This window comes from Sorex fumeus, unplaced genomic scaffold (genome assembly GCF_029834395.1).
Source record: "Sorex fumeus unplaced genomic scaffold, SorFum_2.1 ptg000020l, whole genome shotgun sequence".
In the NCBI taxonomy this organism is placed as follows: Eukaryota; Metazoa; Chordata; class Mammalia; order Eulipotyphla; family Soricidae; genus Sorex; species Sorex fumeus.
The window spans coordinates 20560039-20582210 of record NW_026606077.1 but is presented as its reverse complement, the minus strand read 5'-3'; the positions used below and the strand labels follow the sequence as shown (position 1 = coordinate 20582210).

The 22172-nt window shown below is 43.3% G+C and overlaps 1 protein-coding gene across 1 annotated transcript in view; it reads right to left on the bottom strand.

Annotated features, from left to right (window-relative positions):
- AMPH (amphiphysin) overlaps nt 1–20057 on the bottom strand; it is a 262010-nt gene extending 241953 nt beyond the window's left edge. Inside the window, exon 1 of the mRNA XM_056113455.1 lies at nt 19906–20057. Coding sequence (XP_055969430.1) covers nt 19906–19974 — 69 coding nt within the window. The 5' untranslated portion in view covers nt 19975–20057. The remainder of the gene's footprint in view (nt 1–19905) is intronic.
- Between the last annotated feature and the right edge of the window lie 2115 nt (nt 20058–22172).

The following is a 22172-nucleotide window of genomic DNA, read 5'->3' as shown; positions in this document are numbered from 1 at the left end:
ACTAAGTCGGGGAAGAACACATTTATGCTTCTACTCCAATGAAGTATCTAAAACAGATTTACCTAGAGAGAGAACAAAATGGAGATGGAGGCGGGGTCCTGAGGCAGGAAGGGAGAAGCAGAGACAAGCTAATCAGTGGCGCAAAGTTTTGATTCAGGAAGAACAGCCAATTCTGAGATTTGTTCTAGGGGTGGGATCGATAGGGGGTGTGGGATGTGGCAAAGCTGACAATATCACATGTACACGAAAAGTGAGAACAAGAAAAAAGAAGTCTGCCTTTCTGGGTCTTTCTAAAGCTAGTTCTCTGTATGAAGAGAAATGCTTTGTTTTATCCCTTAAAGGTCCCAGGAGTCTGTTTCCTCATAGCGCAGGATCAAGAGCCAAACCCACTCCCTGGCATGAGGTCCTCAAAGGAAGCAAGATGAGGTCAAGTGACCTGCCTGCACCTTTGGCTCTGCATCACCTCTTCAGCAGACCCGAATTTGGCCAAAGGAAATATATGTATATACCAGATTTTCTCAGTTTAGATGAGGTGCTTTCCCATTTGGCCCAAATAAATATGTGGAATATATACTAAGATACTCTTTTTGCCATCTATTTTAATGAAACATTAAAAATATATAGCGCTGAGTTGTTACCTTAAAAAGACATTACAAAGAAAATTAAAAGCTACTTACTTCTACAAAAAGATTTCCGACTGAACCAACTTTAAAATATTAGCTCAGCTCCTAACACCAATCTGGGGGGAAAAATCATTTTCTGCATTCTGCCAAAATGGAAATAGGGTTAAGAAAAAATCAAGCCCCAAGATGACACAGCTGGGATGTGAGTGTGTTGGGATTCAAATCCAGAGATTAGTTGGAAAATCTCCTCCCACTACTGGGAACAAATTCCCTAAGGTGGGTACTGACAGAACAGCTTTTTTCTTACTAAAACTGCCTTTCTAACATATCATGGCCAGCTCCAAACTGTCCCTGTTTATCAACAGCAACACTGACCACTGACATAGGACCCCAGACACATCACAATGGAAAACAAGACCCCAAGTCAAAGTCATCTATTTGATAGTCTTGGCTGGCAACAGCCAAGTCATGAAAATAAAAGAACCTTCTAGTGCTTCCAGGGAGATCTTAAGTAGCTACAAAGATCAATCCTTGCAACAGACAGACTATTGGATAATTTCCAAACCATCCAGCTCATTAGAAACGAGAGAAGTTCTTCGCCCTGCCAGAGTCAACTGTACCATCCATAAAGCTCTGCTTCCATGGCATCATCCTCAAACAGTAGGTGGGTGAATAATCCAATGAGGGAAAAAACTTGATGGGATAAGTGGGTATTCTTAAGCTGAACTGTAAAAGCACTGCTGATATTTGATGATTTTTGATTCGCAAAATAAAGGTAATTTCGAACGCTAAAAACTGAGCCTTAGGACAGAGGTTCAGGTACAGAAGATAAATCAAACAACAAAGCAGTGGCCTCCACAGAGAAGCCATGCCAGGCTTGAGCCTGGTATGAGCCCAAAGAGGCAGGTTCAGCTGCCGAGTCTGTGTCATGGAGAAAGATACCCAAGTGGTCATGGTTCATCCACATCACACCCCTACACTCCCGCACACAGCTACGCAGACAGCTCATGCATGGCTCCTTAGGACCTACCTGCTATCTAACCATAACACTAGTAGAAGTCTGAAACTTTCAGTAACCCAAATAGTCAACAGGATGTAGGAGTACATTTATATACTATAAATTAGTTATACACTAGATATCTACCATGTTTGAGCTTTAGGCTTGAAATATAAACTGAGTTATTAATAGAGTAGCACTGTAGCACTGTCCTCCTGTTGTTCATTGATTTGCTCGAGCGGGCCCAGTAACATCTCCATTTTGAGACTTGTTGTTACTGTGTTTGGCATATTGAATACGTCACGGGTAGCTTGCCAGGCTTTGCAAGGCAAGATACTCTCGGTAGCTTTGCAAGCTCTCTGAGAGGGGCAAAGGAATTGAACCCGGCTTGGCCGGGTTTGCAAGGCAAACACCCTACTGCTGTGCTATTGCTCCAGCCCATTGATAGAGTACTCAAATCTATTAAAATATTATCGGTTTTATACATATGTTGGAATATGTATCAAATGCAAAGTATAACTGCATTTTTGATTTGTAACTCATTTTAAATGACAGCTACATAAATCAGTAATAAATCCTGGTGATGAAAATAATATATATATTACAACCTATAGAATAAAGTAGGGGAAAATAAACGAAACTAATGAAACTAATAGGGAAAATTTTTTTCCTATTTAAATATTATTCTGAACTAGAATGCTATAAATTGAAATACTGCTTATAATGCCAGGAAAACAGTAAAGACATAATTTTAACAGCAAAATAAAAGGGACAATAGAGAGTTAAAAATGCATACTACAAAATGTTTATTTAACAGGGAATACAGTAGTAAGAAACACTGGATCAAAAAGAAACGAGAAAATTCTAAGAAAAGATTCAACTAAGTCGGAAGGAAAAAAGACAAATAACTGATGATCTCACTTAAATGTAGTACAGAGAGAAACAAAAGAAGCAAAGTAAAGTACAGGGCATTGCCACCATGCTCACAGCCGCTCTCCACAAGCTCGGGGCAAGGCTCACCCAAGAGTGAATCTCCAGAAAAAGCCAGGAAGGAGGGACTTTGTGACTGAGAACTCTGGGTTCAATGGGACTGGGAACAAAGATCCTCAGCCCATACCCTCCCTCTGCCTGCCCCATCTCCAGTGACTCAGTAGTGATGCCCATAAACCACCTCTGGCTGGCACCACGGAATATCATTGGCCACCATCCACATCACATGTCCTCCTCTCTCGGAAGGGAGCATCACATGACGCTTGCCATAACCATGTCACTGGACCCCATGCAAGGCTGTTTCCCCACCCCTAGGGATGAAGCTCCAGCAGCCAAAAACCTCCAGAACTCAGTCACCACCATGCTCACGGCCACTTTCCATATGCTCAAGCCAAGCATCACCCAGTGAATAGTGAATCTACTCCTGGAGTGGCCATGCAATACTTCAAACAACACACTCTACCCATATCCCAAGATTACCACACCACATTTGATAGGGTTCAAAGTAGGAGGCAACCAATCTTAGAGGGAATTATACAACATATATATATATATATATATATATATATATCACGAATCACGACCATCCTGTTATTCGTCGATTGCCTTGAGCAGGCCCCAGTAACGTCTCCTTCGTCCTAGCCCTGAGATTTTTTTTAAAAAGTGCCATATTCAAGGCTCTTTCAGAGTTAGGAGAATGAGACCCATCATGGTTACTGGTATTTGGCATATTGGGTATGCCACGGGGAGTTTGCCAGACTCTGCCGTGTGGGCAGGCTACATTTGGTAACCTGCCAGTCTGTCCAAAGTAAGAATGAGATAATAAGATGTTGCGCAGCCGTGCGCTTCCGGGAGCTGGGTTTTATAGTCTGAGTCTTGGCCGGTGATGGGATTACACGGGCGCCAGGGGGCCAGTTGGTGGGTGTGACCCCCACCTATGGGATTTGGAGGATCTGGGTGGAGGATGCACAGTCTTTATATATATATAAAGCACACAAGGCTCGACCTTTAACAAAATGTTAGTGATCTCATATAGAAGAGCTTAAAGGCCCCTGGGTGAAATACAACAATCTTCACATTCTTTCCTCTAAGGATACTTTTTTGTAGCATTTTCAGCGGTTTTTCGTAACAAACCAAATATATTATTTCGACTCTGCTTTGGGGTAGGTATTGGGGTTCAGGATGGAAACATCCAAAATATATATGGTGCTGGGAAGGTGATATGGTGGTGGGATAGGTGTTTGAATATTAAATGTAATGAAATATTGTGAGCTACTTTAAAAATAAAAAAAATTAACTACAGGGTCTCTCTCTCTCTCTCTCTCTCTCTCTCTCTCTCTCTCTCTCTCTCTCTCTCTCTCTCTCTCTCTCTCTCTCTCCTGCACCACCAGGGGTCACTGCTGGGCACAGAACCAGAAAGTGCCCAAGTACCACAATTTAACCCAACCTTCACCCCCCACCCCACCCCACCCCCGCCAAAGGACAACAGAAACAAACCCTGAAGACAGACCATAAAATTGATGTTGGCAAAGGGAAGGGAGCCTGAGCAGTTCTGATGGGCAGTGGTGGAGGACACTGGCACTTCCACAGTACGGTGACAATCTTTTGGAGGAGCACAAGATCGACCTCTAAAATACCAAAGACTGCCATCTTGGAAAACAGTAATAACCGTATTACAAATGAGAGCAAATGAGAGATCTATAAGAAATACAAAGGAAAAGAAAAAACACAATTCAGATTAAAATGCACAAATAGGTTGAAGGCACAAAGATGGAAATTCCACGTTACACAACGTCACCAGAGAGGGCCATATGCAGCAAAATTGACATCAGAAAAAAAAATGTAAAACAGAAAGCATTACCGGGTATAAAGAAGGATATTTAGTTATTTTAAAATAACTGAAAGGTCAAATGTTGAAGAAAATATAAATATTTTTGTGCCCAGTGATGGTGGATAAAAATACATGAAGCAGAAATGGAAGGAACTGATGAAAATTGACAATTTAACAAATCACAGGCAAAGACACCAATAAGGTGTTTGAACAGATGAAACAACAGCCAATAAAAAGAAGACTTGAAATACAAGACTCGGGGCACGCCACAAACTCAGCAGTTTTGCACCTCCAGAGCGCCCTCACAGTCACAGTCAGGGCAGTCCTGCACCTCCAGAGTGCCCGCACAGTCAGTGTAGTCCCAGACCTCCAGAGTGCCCCCACCATCTCGAGCAGGGTCCTCCTCGACACACGGGCAACCTTGAGAGACGCCAGTCACTAGCAAAACATAAAACAAGCCACCACAAATTTATTTTGCCAAGATTCAGTGAAAAACAACTGACTAACATAAGGTTAAGATATGTAATATAATTATTTGGAAATACTAGATGGTAATTGACATTCATCACCTCATTTCTCTTATATGAAAACTTTTAAGACAGAATACTTTGCAAAATACATTATAGAATATTAACTATAACCATTCTTTTGAACACGACACCCCACATTTATTTCTCTGATAACTCTAATTTTGTACCTTCAGACAGCCAAGTACCTTCTATTTGTACCTTCTATTCACTAATTTCAAGGATTTAAATAACAAATAATTCTACATAACAACTACAAAATGAAATAATCAATGGTGATAGATTTAAGAAATAAAACAACACACTCCATAACATGAAAAACCAAAGTATAGTTTGTGACAGATGAAAATAAAAACACAGTATACCAGCACTAAATACACAACTAAAACAATGCTTAGAAGGAAATTTATAGACAGAAACCTCTATCTATATTTAAAAGGATGCCAAATTAATAATATAACCTTCATGTTAAACTAAATGTAAACTAAACAAACAGAAAATATAAAAAATATATATGGCAGGGGGATAAAAATGAAATGGAATAGAATGAAACCAGAAGTTGGTTCTTTGGAGTAAGAAATGTGATGGAGTAAGAAATGTGAAGTGGAACAAGGAAAACCTCTTCAACGAGTGGTGCTGGGAAAACTGGATGGTTATCTAGAAAAAAAAATGAACTCTGATCTATGTCTAATGTCAGGCACAAAAGTCAGATTAAAGTGGATTAAAGACCTCAAAATCAGAGATGAATCCATAAGGTACATGGAGGAAAATGTAGGCAGAACCATCCATGACATTAAAGCTAAAAGCATCTTTAAGGATGAAACACCACTGACCAACCATTCATTCATTCATTAATTCATCATCCTGTTATTCGTCGATTGCCTCGAGCAGGCCCCAGTAACGTCTCTTTCATCCTAGCCCTGAGATTATATTCAAGGCTCTTTAGGAGAATGAGACCCATCATTGTTACTGGTATTTGGCATATTTGGTATGCCACGGGGAGTTTGCCAGACTCTGCCCTGTGGGCAGGCTACATTCGATAGCCTGCAAGTTTGTCCAAGGTAGGAATGAGGTAATAAGATGTCATAAAAAGATGTCTTGATAAGATGTTGCACGGCCGCCAATGCGGCCGTGCGGTTCCTGGAGCTGGACTTTCTAGTCTCTGAGTCTTGGCCACTGATGGGATTACACGGCGCCAGGGAGCCAGGTGGTGGGTGTGACCCCCGCCTACTGGAATTTGGAGGATCTGGGTGGAGGATGCTCAACTCCAATCCGAGTAGGCTTGGAGATTTCGGCCCCGGAACCCGCATGGCTTTGTCCCTCTGCCAGTACCTTCATGTGTGCGGAGAGTGGTCTCAGCATGATGGTGGCTGGTCCTGGAGGTCTTTGGCTGCCGGAACCCTGGTCGGGGCGGGGAGGAAAGCTCAACCCGCTCCCCTCCAAGGGACCCCAGCGAGGAACAGCCAGGCCAAGCAAGTGGAAACAAATATAAATAAATGGGACTACATCAAACTAAGAAGCTTTTGTACCTCAAAGGAAACAGTAATCAAGATACAGAGAGAACCCACAGAATGGGAAAGAATATTTACCCAATCCATCTATAAGGGGTTAATATCCAGGATATACAAGACACTAGTAAAATTGTACAAGAAAAAAACCTCCAACCTCATCAAAAAATGGAGAGAAGAAATGAACAGAAGCTTCCTCAAGAAAGAAATACAAATGGCCAAAAGGCACATGAAAAAAATGCTCCACAATGCTAATCATCAGGGAAATGCAAATCAAAATACCAATGATATATCATCTCACACCACCGAGACTGGCACACATCAAAAAGAACAAGAACAACCAGTGCTGGCGCCGATGTGGGGAGAAAAGGACTCCTTCACTGCTGGTAGGAATGCTGGCTGGTCCAGCCTTTTTGGAAAGCAATACGGGCATTCCTTCAAAAATTAGAGGTTGAGCTTCCATATAACCCTGCAATACCACTTCTGGGAATATATCCCAGAGATGCAAAAGAGCACAGTAGAAATGATATCTGCACCTGTATGTTCATTGCTGCACTGTTCACAATAGCCAGAATCTGGAAACAACCCGAGTGTCTGAGAACAGATGAACAGATACACCAAAGACACTTTGGTACATCTACACAATGTAATACTATGAAGTCGTGAAATTTGCTTATAAGTGGGTAGTCATGGAGAGTATAATGCTAAGTGAAATGAATCAGGAAAGAGAGGAGCAGACACAGAATGACTGCATTTATTTGTGGAATATAAAGTAAAAGTAAAGTAAAGGCCCTCCCGTTGATCATCGATTTGCTCGAGCGGGCCCAGTAACGTCTCCATTGGAGACTTTGTTGTTACTGTGTCTGGCATATCAAATACTCTCGGTAGCTTGCCGGGCTCTCCAAGAGGGGCGGAGGAATCGAACTCGGGTTGGCCATGTTGGCCGCTTGTAAGGCGAACGCCCTACCCGCTGTGCTATCGCTCCACCCTGTGGAATATAAAATAATATGAGACTGACACCCAAGGACAGTTGACACAAGGCCCAGGAATATTGCTCCATAGTTAGAAGCTTGCCTCATGAGCTGGGGAGAAGGCAGCTGGAATAGAGAAGGGATCACTTAGTCAATGATGGTTGGAGAAATCATTCAGGATGGGAGATGTGTGCTGAAAGTAGATAAAGGACCAAACACGATAACCTCTCAGTATCTGCACTGCAGACCTTAATGCCCAAAAGTAGAATGAGAGTATGGGGGAAACTGTCTGCCACAGAAGCAAGGTGAGGGTTGGGAAGGGGGAGGATACTGGGGATATGGGTGTGGAAAGTATGCACTGGTGGAGGGATGGGTGTTCGATCATTGTATGATTGAAACTCAAACATGAAACCTTTGTAATGTATCTCATGGCAATTCAATGTTTAAAAGTTGGCTCTTTAAGAAAATAAAATTGATAAGCTTTTTAGTGAACGACAATAGAGAAGACTAAAATTACTAAAATCTAAAATTAAATAGGTAATAGGGTGTTTGCCTTGCAAGTGGCTGACCTGGCCGACCCAGGTTCAATTCCTCCGCCCCTCTCGGAGAACCAGGCAAGCTTCCAAGTGTATCTCGCCCGCACGGCAAACAAAGCCTGGCAAGCTACCCGTGCCATATTCGATATGCCAAACACAGTAACAACAAATCTCACAATGGAGACGTTACTGGGCCCACTCGAGCAAATCGATGAACAACGGGAGTGACAGTGACAGTGGCTAGCAAGCTTATAGGAAAAGAAATGAATACAATCATGAACACAGTAAAAATATGCCACTAAATTACAGGAACTAGAAATTCCTAGAACAAAAAAATTCCTAGGACAAAATAAACCAGAAAACCTGATTCAAAGACCAGATTGCACGTGGCCGACCTGGGTTCTCAGCCATCGTTGTTCTAGCCCTGACACCCACTGTGGTTCCCTAAACACCACTAAGAGTAATCCCTGAGTGCAGTCAGGAGTAAGCCCTGAGTACTATAGGTGTGGGGTTTGTTTTGGCCCCAAAACAAAAAAGAACAACAATAACAAACCTGACTTCAAGAAAGATAAACTACAGGCATACAACATTGTATTAGCAATAAAAAGCTTCACAAGTAAAATCCAAAACTAAATTGCTTTACTAATGAATCTGCTAACATTGAAAGAATTTCCATCACAACTTCACAATCCTTCCATATATAGGACAAGAAAGGGCAATTACCAATTCATTCTTTGAGGCCACTGTTTTTTAAATACAGACCAGAGGAAGGTATCACAAGAAAACCTAAGCAACACGCACTGATAATTTACTCTCCTCCACTGTCAGTGGGAATGTTGTCCGGTTCAATCCCTACAAAAACAGTATAGAGATTTCTCAGAGAAGTTAAAAAATAGAGTTGCCAAATGACCCAGAAATTCTACTGTTTACTGTGTATCCCCCTGATACATAAAAACACACATTCAAAAGGACATGTGCACACCATTATTCATTGCTGCACAAATTACAATAGCTAGGATACAGGAGCAACCCAGCTGTCCAAAGGCAGAGGAGTGGATATACAATGGAAAGCTACACAGCTACAAGGAATAATGAGATCATGCAGTTCACTGCACCTCTGATGGAACAGGAGGATATCATGTTAAGTGAAGTAAGCCAAAGGAAGAAAGACAAATAACGCCTGATGTTGCTTATCTGAGGTATACAAAATATTACTTATCTGAGGAACACAAGGCATCAAACGGGAGATACCGAAACTACCCTGACCCCAGATCATAGAAATGAGAACAGAGAAAAGAAAAATTGAGGGGGCTGTAACAGGTGGACAGGGAACAGGGACAGGACAGCACATTGGTGGTTGGAGTAAGTGTATATACCCAACGCACAGAGCCAAAAACCCTGCAAACAGAAACCCAAACTACAATAACCAAATTAGAAAAATGTGTTTGTCAAGAAGTCATGCTGAGGGTGGGAGGGACCCTGGGGACACTGGTGGAGGGAAGCTGACATTGGTGGTGGGATTGGTGCTGGAACACTGTATTTCAGAAAATCTACTAGGAATAACTTTGTAAATTATGATCTTAATTTAAAATATACACAATATAAAAAAAATGTAGATCCATGCACTTTTTCCAAAAACTTCAACTTAGAATGTCTGACTTTGAGCAAATAGGGTTTCTTCACCAGGAAGCCAAAATCTTTTTCTGAGCTTAATCACATTCCCTTCCAGGCACATTAAGGAATATCTCGACCCCAAAATTAAAGAGATGCAATCAGTATGAGTAAACCTCCACCATACTTTCTACATCTACCAAAATAAAGCAGCCGTTTTTGGGCCTCTACTGCCTCCGAGACATTGTGCTGACCCTATAAACTTTTATTTTCATGTTGAATTTCTGGTTATTTAAATTAAGGACTTCATATCATTTGATGCAAAGAAGCCTACTGACAAGATTCATCACACATTCATCACAAAAACCTTCCACCCAAAATATGGATAGAAGGAACAGGTACCTCAAGATAGTAATGGCCATCTACAACCAACTCACAGTCGAAAACAGACTCAGTGGTGAAAATCTGGAAGCCGTGGCCCAGGACCACTGTCACCACTCTCATTCAGCAGTTTCTGAGTCCTTACCATAGCATTGAAACAAGAAAAAAGTCAGCAAGAGATCCAAATTGGAAACAGAGATGTCAAACTACCACTAGTTAGAAGACATGATACAATCTACATACATTGAAAACCTTATACACCATACCAAAACCTTCTGAAAGTAGTAAATACAGTAAGTAATAGGTTACAAAACACCCCCAAAATCCATGATACTCCTATATACAAGTAATGAAGTAAAAGAAAAAAATCGAAAAAAAAAAGAATAAGAAAAAATTTGAAAACTTTCAATACAGTGCCGCAAAACATCAAATATCTAGGAATCAACAAGGGAGGTGAAAGACATACAAAGAAAATTATAAATCGCTTCTAAGAGAAATATTAGAGGACACCAGGAAATGGAAGACATTCCCTGTTCATGGATCGGAAGAATCAAAATGGCCAAAATGACATTTCTACCCCAGTATTACATGAATTCAATGCAATACCCATTAAAATTCCAAAAACTAAAAGTAAATTCTACTAAAATTTATATGAAACTATAGAACTCCCTGAATAGTCAAAGCAATCCTAACGAGGAAAAATAAAGGAAAACAATGCATTTCCTAACTTAATACTAACTATATACTACATAGTTGTAATAGTCAAAACTGCATGGTACTGGAATAAAGACAGATCTTCAGTCCAATGGAACGAAAGGGCTAAGAGTATGAAATGGAAGAAAGTAAATCTCTTAAACAAATATAGTGCTGGGAAAACTGAAAAGCCACTTGTAGAAAAATGAAATTAGAACTTTATCTCACACCATTTGGAAAAGTAAATTCAAAGTGGATAAAAAGAATTTGAGAACAGACCAGAATTCATAAAAATAAAAAAGAAAAGGAAAGGAAAGGAAAATGAAGAAAGCATTGGCAGAGCTCTCTGGGAAACTACAGAGAAGTCCTCAATCATATAACCACAGAGAAAAAAACAACGAAAATAAATAAATGGAACTGCAAACAAACTGAATAGCTTCTGCAGAGCAAAAGAAAGTCAAGATATAACAAAAATATACCCTACTGAATGGGAGAAAGTATGTGCACATTAAGGACAGTATAGAGTGCAGTAGGTAGGGTGCTTGCCTTACACTCAGGAGAGCAGATTCAAACCTGTGCACCACACATGTCTCCTAAGCCCCGCCAGGAGTGATCCCTCATCACAAAGCCCAAGTCAGTCCTAAACACCACTGGGTGTGGACCCCTCGCCCCCGCAAAACACACACACACACACACACACACACACACACACACACTATCTCAGATAAAGGGCTAATAACAAACACAAAAACTCAACAACAACAAAAAAATCCAGTGACACCATCCAAATGGAGAGATGAACAGACAGTTCTTCGAAGAATACAGATGGCCAAGAGGCATATGGAAAAGTGCCTATCATCCCTAGTGGTTCTGGAAATGCAGATAAAAAGAACACTGAAATATCATCTTATGATGGTGGAAATGCTATATATCAGAAAGGCTGGAAACAGCCAGTGTTGAGGGCTGTGGGGAGAAAGGAAATCTCATTCACTGTTGGGGGAATCACATCCGGGTCAGCCTTTATGTAAGTAATACGGAGATTGCTCAAAAATATCGGAGTAGAAATCCCATGTGACCCAGTGATACCCCTTAACATCTACACCCAAAAGACACAAACATTCTAAGATATACGTTCATCACAATGCTTGAGTAAAATAGCCAAGATATGGGAATAACCCAAACATCCAACTATGGATGAACAGATCAACTCAAAACACAGACAGAAATTTCCCATAGTTGAGGAATACAGGTACTAAGGTCCAAGCATCCCAAAGGGTCCCAGCGAAAACAGACTCAAATAGAAAAAATCCAAGACACACTGCTCAGAATTACAAAATCAAAAGATAGTAACCAAAAAATGGGCTGGAGCGATAGCACAGCGGTAGGGCATTTGCTTTGCACGCAGCCAACATGGCCAACCCGAGTTCAATTCCTCCGCCCCTCTCGGAGAGAGCCCGGCAAGCTACCGAGAGTATCTCACCCGCACGGCAGAGCCTGGCAAGCTCCCCGTGACGTATTCGATATGCCAGACACAGTAACAACAAAGTCTCCAATGGAGACGTTACTGGGCCCGCTCGAGCAAATCGATGATCAATGGGAGGGCCTTTTAGTAGCAAAATACTGAGAGCAGCAAAATCAAAAAAAGAAACTTACATAAAAAGGAAAGACCATAAGATTTACAGCAGTTCTATCAAATAAGCCGCCACAAGCCAGAAGAGAATTGGTGGAATAGAGAACAAAAACTCAACAAAATGAAAACCTCCCCAACACCACTGCATCCAGCTAGACTGCCACTCAGATCTGAAGGGACCATACATAAGTTCAGGAAATGCAAGAGCTCAAGGAGTTACAGCCCAGAAACCAGTCTTGTAAGAAATATTAAAGGAGTTTTTCTAACAGGCAAGGCAGGGACTGCAGCGATAATATAGCGGGTAGGGTGTTTGCCTTGCACGCGGCTGACCCAGGTTCGATTCCCAGCATCCCCTATGATCCCCCAAGTACTACCAGGAGTACTTCCTGAGTGCAGAGCCAAGAGTAACCCCTGGCATCACAGGGTGTGACCCCAAAAAGAAAAATAATAATAATAAAAGGCAAGGCAAACTCCTCAGCAAACAGTGCTGCTCATGGCACTGACAGCTGCCCTCTACTAGGGTGAAACCTTTATCCGGCTAAGGGATGACATTCATAATAACAAATTAACATTTTATTTACATTAGATGTTATATATCTGATTAGGATTTTTAACATTCTAAGAGATTTTTATTACTATCCTTTACATATTCATGTTTACTCCACGCCTCTCAGAGAGCCGGGCAAGATACTGAGAGTATCTTGCCCACACAGCAGAGGCTGGCAAGCTACCCATGACGCATTCGATATGCGAAACAAGTCTCACAATGGAGACGTTACTGGGCACGCTCAAGCAAATAGATTAACAACGGGAGGACAGTGCTACAGTGCTACATATTCATGCGGACACTTAAGCAGTATCTATGTTTCCTAACAAAAAACCAATATTCCCCAAAGGATAAAAAACACTTTTTAAAATTCTACAAGCCTAACTGGAGTCTCACCAAAATAGAGAAGAGAGTTAGCTTTCCGTAACTCTCTTCACTCTTGCTAAATTTTATGTTTGTGGAATTTGTCTATTTAATAAGTAATATGTACTAGCACAGAATTATGTATAACATCACTTTAATTTATATATCTGTAAGAAATAGATTTTTAAAAAACACTTTATCAATTATTACTGATTTATAATAATCTAGAATTCCATTCACTTATATGTGTGTCAATACTTCCACAATAAAAAAGAGAGCTATCCCAAATATGAGACAAAAAATAAATATATTAAAGGAACAACAAATAGCCAAAGTCGTTGGAACTGAAGATTCTGTCTACGAACTGAGTTTGCAATGGGGAAGGGGACTAGAAACGCAGTACAAGGAAGCAGACACTCAGTGGGGGGAGGTGGAATGCTGTATGCACGGGAAATATAATTAACAGTACTGTAAATCCCTGTACCTCAGTGAGACTTAAAAAATAAATACATAAAATATTAATGTCCTGGGAGGGGAAATGCAACTGAGTATACATTCTCAAAGACTTATTTTTCTACCAACTCTTATTGGTCTCTGTTGAAAATGGAATTTTCATCTGCTCTGAATCCCTAATAAATACCTCTCCCATCTTAGATCTTTTTGTTTTTTTGCTTGGGGGCCACACATGGCTATGCTCTGAGCTTATTCCTGCTCTGAGCTCAGTGATCACTATGGGCAGGGCTCAGGGACCACACATGGTGCTGGGAAATCAAATCTGGAAAGGCTGCATGCAATCAAATCTGGGAAGGCTGCATGAAGGCTGAATAGCATAGACTACGCTATTCACTGCGCTGTCACTCCAATATACACGTTAGTTTCTTAATAAACATGAACGTATTATATCAGACTGACATTAAGTTTTAAGAGTATGTACATTTAGTGTCCTTTAATTAGCAAATGTTAGGTATTATAACAAAAGCACATTATATCTGGGCCATGTGTATTTTATTAAATTTCCGTAGGTATTTAAAGATAGAAATATTATATAGAATTCCATCTATTCAGATTCTTCCCATTTGCAAACTAAACGTTCAATTACATAATTAATAAGAGTAAATGAAAATGATCAAAATGGTGTTTTTCTTTTTTTTGTATATCTGTTGTAAGTAGCTTCAGGGTAATCAAAATTGGTATATAATTATAACATGGAAAATATTTCAAAACTTTTATCTTTCTTTGGATTTATCCAACATCAATCCTTATAAGATATTCATCCAATACATACTCAGAAAGTGCATCTACTTAACTACTACACTTAAATTTAGATCTCAAATCAATAAAAATGCAGTTTCAGTATTTCTATATTAAAAGTTGGCCCAGGGATATCTTTTGAAGAAGTGAGATTATGACCACTTTAATCTTGAATAATGCTGAGTATATAATATTATTATATTCTTTTGTGGGTAAATTCCTTGAACTCTGTGATGACTAAACTTCCACTATATAAATGGCTATACTTCCATTATTGAGAATGTCTGGAAAATTATATCTGTAACAGAAATCTGTACATTTTTTATTTTCTTCACAAAAGCTCACCAGCCTACTTATTTCTTCAACTAGCTCTGATCAGATGATCTATAGTACAAAAGATAATAGAAATAAAAGTTTGTGCTTAAAAAACAAAGAGGAATTCTCCAAACTTTAAAAAGACAGTATGTATCACTTTTATATATTCTTACCTACTACCTGACATACCTCACACAGTTCTTTGCTTAAAACTTAATTACACACACACACACACACACACACACACACATACACACAATATGCTATGCTGTTAAGAGGGACAGCAATTTTCACTCATCCTAAAATTAGAATGTCTATAATGCTGATGTCCTGTTGAACTCATCCCTGGAGAAAGGATATAAATGGGTGCTTGCATGTTATGACAGAAAATGAAAGAAGCAATCTGTCAAGAACGTCCTCATACTAGTTATTTTAAATGTGGCAATCTCTAATGCAACCCGGAAAAAACATCCTCAGTGGAAGACAAAGTGTATGCTTATGGTGTATGAAAGCAGCAACGAGAAAGTTCAGATCCCGTACAAGTGTCAGGGCTTACTCCTGGCTCTGTGCTCAGGAATCATTCCTGCTGAGAAATCATTCCTGCTGGGAAAACCCTTTGGGTCGCTGAAAATCAAACCCAGAGTGGCTGCATACCAAGTTCCACAAATTATGCTTTCTTTTAGAAATAAACCTGAGCAGCTAATGATTTTTGCTACAGTCTATGATCAGAGCACGTGGAAATGAGGACTAAGTAAGAGAGCTAAGTCTTTACCTAGGTTCATGAAACATGCAGAGATTAAGAGGAAGTTACATAAACATATTTTTTGAGAAATCTTACTAATAGCTGCCCCTGGGAAATAAAGCTCAAGATTAGAACAGACAAGACATGGGCCTTTTAGGAATACTGACTTTAATTGCATGTATTAATGTAAAAAAAATGTTTAATTAAACTGTTGAAGATTATGTGATTATTTCTACAAACATGTTAAAAGCCATAAAGGTCTTTTAACATGCCTCAGTGAACACTCTCCCTTCGCCACACACAGCCATGTGCCCTGCTGAGTCCTCACGTCCCAGCTCTTGCCACCTTCGGTCCATATGGCCCAGGGGGAATCTCTATCCCAGCTTCAGGGAGCTCGTGACTGTCTAACCAGTGGTCCTGGCTCTCAGTCAAAAAGGTCTGCTTTCGAAACCCAAGCACAAAAATTTGTAAGTCTACAACTGTACCTCATGATGTTTCATTAATAAAAAAATTATGAAAAAAAAAAAGAAAGGTCTGCTTTCTTCAAAGGAGAGGCAGTTTGAGCCAATGAGGCTCTCCTGAGTATCGTCTATCAATGCTGAAAGAAAAACGTGTCTACAGCTGCTGGCAGCCACAGGACTGCTAGGAAAGACTGTCCGAGAACAGGGCTAAAGACCGGAGAGCAGAAACGAGAGGTGGGGAAAAGGCCCCTGGCCTGGCACCTGTGAACTCACCTGGCAAGGGGAACCACACTGAACCAGCCAGGGCTAAACTCTGGCTTTATCTGACTGTCTGACTCTAGGCATGTCTGGGTGCCCAGAGAATTCTAAAATGGGATCAGTCATAGGCCACAGAACCTATGTCATGGAATCAAATGGTTAACACACATATTTCACATACATATTCACATACATATTGATCACTGTCACTGTCCTCCCGTTGTTCACTGATTTGCTTGAGAGGGCCCAGTAACGTCTCCATTGTGACACTTGTTACTGTGTTTGGCATATCGAATACGTCACAGGTAGCTTGCCAGGCTTTGCCATGCTGGCACTCTCGGTAGCTTGCCGGGCTCTCCGAGAGGGGTGGAGGACTCAAACCTGGGTTGGCCAGGCTGGTCACATGCAAGGCAAACGCCCTACCCGCTGTGCTATCACTCCAGCCCTATATATATTCATACACACGTATATATACATACACAGTATACACAATGTCAGGTGTCGTATAATACAAGCCTATGCTTGTATGTTAAAATATCATTTAAATGCATAACTTTACATTTTTTTTTTGGTTCTTTGGGTCACACCCAACAACTTTCATGGTCACTGCTGTTTCTATACCCACAAATTACTCCTGGCCGAACTTGGGGGACTTATGGGATACCGGAGATTAAACCCAGGTCAGCCACGTGCAAGGCAAATGCCCTACCCGCTGTATTTATTGCTCTGGTGCAACATACAGCTTTTAAAAATGAAGCAAATGCTGAATCAGAGAGATACTACAGCAGGTAGGGCATCAGCCTTGCACACAGCTGACTCGAGTTTGAATCCTGGCATCCTATACGGCCCCCTGAGCCCACCAGAAGTGACCCATGAGTACAGAGCCACGAGTAAGACCCAAGTAATGCTGGATGTGGTTAAAAAAAAAATCAAAATGAAATTTAAGAAAAAGGAAAAAATCAATTAAATGGAAGAACTAATTAAGTTTCCAATAATGCCATTAAATATTGTTCTAAGTTTTATTAGCCAGTATTGGAAAGTATCTAAAGGACTCTGATGAGAATGTAAACTGATATGACTTTAAACCGATATGACTTTTCTAAAAGGCAATCAACTATAGTATGCATATTTTCATCTAATAATTCTAGGAATTTATTTAAGAAGGCATGTGTCCTACCAGCAAGCCACATCCCAAAGTCAAGGAATTTACCTAAGGGTGTGTACAAACACTTCTCCTACAAATCAGGGGATTCATTAATATCAATGCATTCCAAGACTGCTCATTTATAATGCTGATGGAAAGTAAACGCGTGTTTTAAAGAATGTTCACATTTTGAAATTAAGTTATAACACCATCTAGTATGAGACTGCTTTAGTTATATAAATGTACATCTGCACAGGGAAAAAGATCTAATCCAAAAAAAAAAAAAAGAAAGAAAGAAAGAAAGAAAGAAAGAAAAGATCTAAACCAAAGAAAAGTGAAATCATTGGAGGGTAAAGCTGTGCTTTCTCATCTTTTGGGGTCTTTTGATTGACTGATATATATATATATATATATATTTCATTCCTTCTTCGATGACTCTTTACGGACTTCCAATAAGGGGGGGGGGGAATGCATTTTAAATTTCTGAAAAATACCTAAGTCATCTCTGAGTTTCAGTCATGCACTCAGAGCCCCGATGCTGTGGGTTCCTCCTGAGGACAGAGTCGGGGCGTGGACCCACTCTTCTGAGAAAACGTGGTGAGGGAAACCAGGCTTAGGTGGCCTGGGAAACAGCGGGCCACAGGGCTAGTGAAATGGTCTGTCTGTCTGCTGGAGAGGAGGGACCAAAGCTGCAAAGACAAAGTCTGAAGGTGCCACGAGGTAAGGCCTCGTGGCCGTCACACGCTGGGCCCTCTGCCTGCCGTGAATTCCCGCTGGCCTCTGCTGTCCCCAGAGCAATGGAATGTGCCAGAATGCACACTCACCCCTCCAGGGAACTTGACCTGCTAAAGAAGGGCATCAGGTCCTTTTCACCAGGATGCTCCCTAAGGAAGAAAGAGGGACACTGGAAACCCCTCTGCACTGTCTGGGGAGGTGACCACAGCCTGTCACATCAGGACACACATCCCTCCTAAGCCTACAATGGAAAAGTCAGTTTGCCAGCTGACATAGGCCTGAATGCTCAGATATGGATTATGTTTTCTTTGCATTTATTTTTGGCATATTAACAGCTGGTGACCTAGATTACGAGTTAATTTCCTGTCTGAAAAGGCAGGCTCTATCTCTAAATTCCTTCAGAGATGGAAATGGAGACTGAAAAGCTACAGGCCAAAGATGCAGGTTAATTACTTGGAATGAAAGGAGGGCAAGGTAAGACCATAGTTTAAGTGCACAAAGGGGCCAGAGAGATAGTACAGTGGGTAGTGCACTTGCCTTGCACAAAGCTGACGTGGTGTCAATCCTGGCCACCACATGAGGTCCCCTGAGCACCTCCAGGAGAGACCCCTGAGCACAGAGCCAGGTGGAAGCCCTGAGCACTTCTATGTGTGCCCTCCTCTCCAAAACAGTGGGTGAACTAAAGTATGAAAACCGGCCCATATTTGTGCGGATTGGGGCTATTTTCTTGACAGGAGACGAGGTCTGGGAGGGGGGGCGTTGAGCCACGGTATCTCAACTGCTGGCAGAGTGGGGCGGAAGAGCGGTCGGTCGGGGATTGATGGTTTTGAGCTCGGAGATATTAAAAGAAATACAATCCTCTTACTGCACGGAGGGTGCATGTGTGGCTGGAGGGGGCCAGGGGCTGCCGCACAGGGCCCTGCACCTGGGAGCAGCAGCATGGTCAGTGTCCCTCCTACACCCCCACCCCCCGGAGAGTGTGAGTGTGTGAATGTATGTGTGTTTGGGGTGGGGGTAGGGGACTGAGCATGACTTGGAAGAGGGTAATTCGCTGTCCAGGGAGGGTGTGTGTGTGAGGGGTGTGTGTGTGTGTGTGTGTGTGTGTGTGTGTGTCCGTGTTTGGGGTGGAGGTAGGGGGCTGAGCCTGATTGGGGAGAGGGTAATTCGCCGTCTGTTATTAAGCCAAGCAGCAAACTAGAGCCCAGCAGGGAGAAGGCGCGGCGGCGTGAGAGCAGCGCAGCTCGGGCAGGATGCCGCCCGCGGTGCCCGGTGCCCGCAGCCGTGCAGTGTCCTTGGCTGCGGCACCGACGCACCGCGCCGCCAGAGCTGCCGCGCGCCCGCGGCAAGACGAGCGCAGGTGGGAGCTCCCCAGAGCCGTGCCGAGAGAGCCCGGTGCCCTGCCCAGCCGGACATCCCGGGCAGCTCCCTACTGTGGCCCGTTCAGGACGGGCACGGAAACACCGGAGCGGCTGGCACAAGGGTGTTCCGTGAGATGCGCAGCCCTCCTCTGCGCGAAAACGTCGGGAAGTGCCGGGCGCAGCTAACGCTTCGTTCTAACCTCTCAGACGAGGGAACGGGAGAGGGACACTCCCCAGCACCCCAGAGAAGGAAAACAAAGTGGGCGTCTGGAGCTCGGCTGGGCGTCCGGATGCCCGCAGCCCGGCCTGTGAGCGGGCCCCGCGCTGCCCGCGGGAGCCGCGCCCGCCCGCCGGGCCCGCAGTGCCCGGAGCCGCCTCGCTGCAGTGCGGGGCCGCTGCCGGCGCCGCCGCCCGCACCGCCGCCCGCCCTCACCTTCTCCTGCGCACGGTTGAGTCTCTTCTGCACGTTCTTGGCGAAGATGCCCGTCTTGATGTCGGCCATGGCTGCGGTGCCAGCGGCGAGCGGCGACGGCGCGGGGAGCAGCACCGCAAGCACGCGCAGGGGAGGCGGGCGCGGCGGCGCGGGCGGGGCTGGGCAAGGCGGGAGGGCGGGGCGCAGAGATGGGCGGGGCATGGAGGAGGGCGGGGCAGAGAGGGTGGGCGGGGCAAGGCGGGAGGGCGGGGCGGAGAGAGTTGGGCGGGGCAAGGCGGGAGGGCGGGGCGGAGAGGACCTGGGCGGGGCATGGCGGAAGGGCGGGGTTGAGAGGGAAGTGGGCGGGGCGGGGCATGGCGGAAAGGCAGGCAGAGAAGTGGGCGGGGAGAGGACAGGGGCGGGACGTAAGCGGGCACAGCTGGAGGGCGGGGCAAAGATGGACGCGGGTGGGGCACTGCTGGGAGGGAGGGGCGGAGGATGGTGTGTGGGCGGGGCTTAGAGGGGAAGGGCGGGGCGAGAAAGGTGGGAGGGAGTGGAGGGGCAAGGGGCATGACAGCCTTTGAAACCCAATCAATGCTGCTGGAGAAGATGGTCCACACTCCACAGAAGAGACATAATGGCATTACCAGCCATTATGCCCCAAAGAAGAGAGCAATTAAGGAGGAAGGTGCCTGCCAGAAGGGCAGGGAGTGGGATGGGTGGGGGTGGCCGAGGGAGAATGGGGACTTCGGTGGTGGAAAATGCACAGAGGTGGAGGGATGGGTGCTCCATCACTGCTTGCACGACTGAAACTCAGTAATGAAAGCTTTGTAACTGTATCTCAGTGATTCAACTAAAAAGTTTTAATTTTAGAAAAAGAAGAGAGAGATGGGGTGAGCACAGGGTGCAAAGGGAGCTGGAGGCGCTGAGGGGGCGTGGCCACTGCCCCAGAGGACACTGAGAACAGTCTAGGACTCTGTGGCCCTGTCCATATTGGGCACCCTTTGTAGAGTACAAAGGATGGGCTGAGACCCACCCTTGGAAGGCCCAAATTCCAGTGGGTAGGGCAGAAAGCAACAGGGAGATACAGGTCCCCTGACTGAAGGAGGGACCAGAGCCCAAATGCTTTAAACTTGTACATTTTTATTGTGCTTTAACCTTATTTTTTTTTTACCTTACTATATGGGCTTGAGCGCTAGCACACCGAGTAGGGCGTTTGCCTTGCACATGGCCGACTCTGATTCGAGTGCTCTGTCCCTCTCGGAGAGCCCGGCAAACTACAGAGTGTATCCCGCCCGCACAGAGACCCTGGCAAGCTCCCCTTGGCTTATTTGACATGCCCAAAAAAAGTAACAAGTCTCACAATGGAGACGTTACTGGTGCCAGCTAGAGCAAATCGATGAACAACGGAAGGACAGTGCTACACTGCTGCATGTGACTTGATAGTGCACTTATAAAAACCTAAGGATAAAAAACCCAAGAAACTATAAGCCTATACAGTATAATACCTGGTCACACCGTCCGTGCACAAAAAAAAGCAAAGCAGCAACAAGAAAAAACCGTTGCTTCCGATGTAAATAGGCAAGGATACAGAAGAAAAAAAAATTTTTTTTTCATTTTACTTGTATGTTTATTGTGGTTCTTTTTTTTCTTTTTTTCCCCTTTATTTTATTTTATTTTATTTTACAGTTGTAGATTTACAATTTTTTGTGCTTGGGTTTCAATTATACAATGATCAGATACCCATCCCTCCACCAGTGCCCATTTTCCACCACCATGGATAATATCCCTCCCACCCCCATCCCCCCATCCCCCCTGTCTCTGTGGCAGGGCAATCCCCTGTGTTCTCTCTCTCCTTTTGGGTGTTGTGGTCTGCAAAAGGGGCATTGAGTGGCAAACATGTTCAGTCCATAGTCTACTTTCGACATGCATCTCCCCTCCTGGGAGGATCCTCCAAACATCCCTTCTCTATCTGAACTGCCCTTTCCTCTAGGATACCCGGCTGGCCTCTAAGTTATGGAGTAATCCTCCTGGTGCTGATCTCAGCTATTCTTGGGTATTAATCTCATACTTTGTTACTTTATATCCCCCAGATGAATGCAATCTTTCTATGTCTATCCCTCTCTTTCTGACTCATTTCGCTTAGCATGATACTTTCCATATTGTACCACTTGTATGTAAATTTCATGACTTCATCTTTTCTAACAGCTACATAGTGCTCCATTGTGTAGATGTACCGAAGTTTCTTTAACCAGTCATCTGTTCTTGGGCATTCAGGTTTCTTCCAG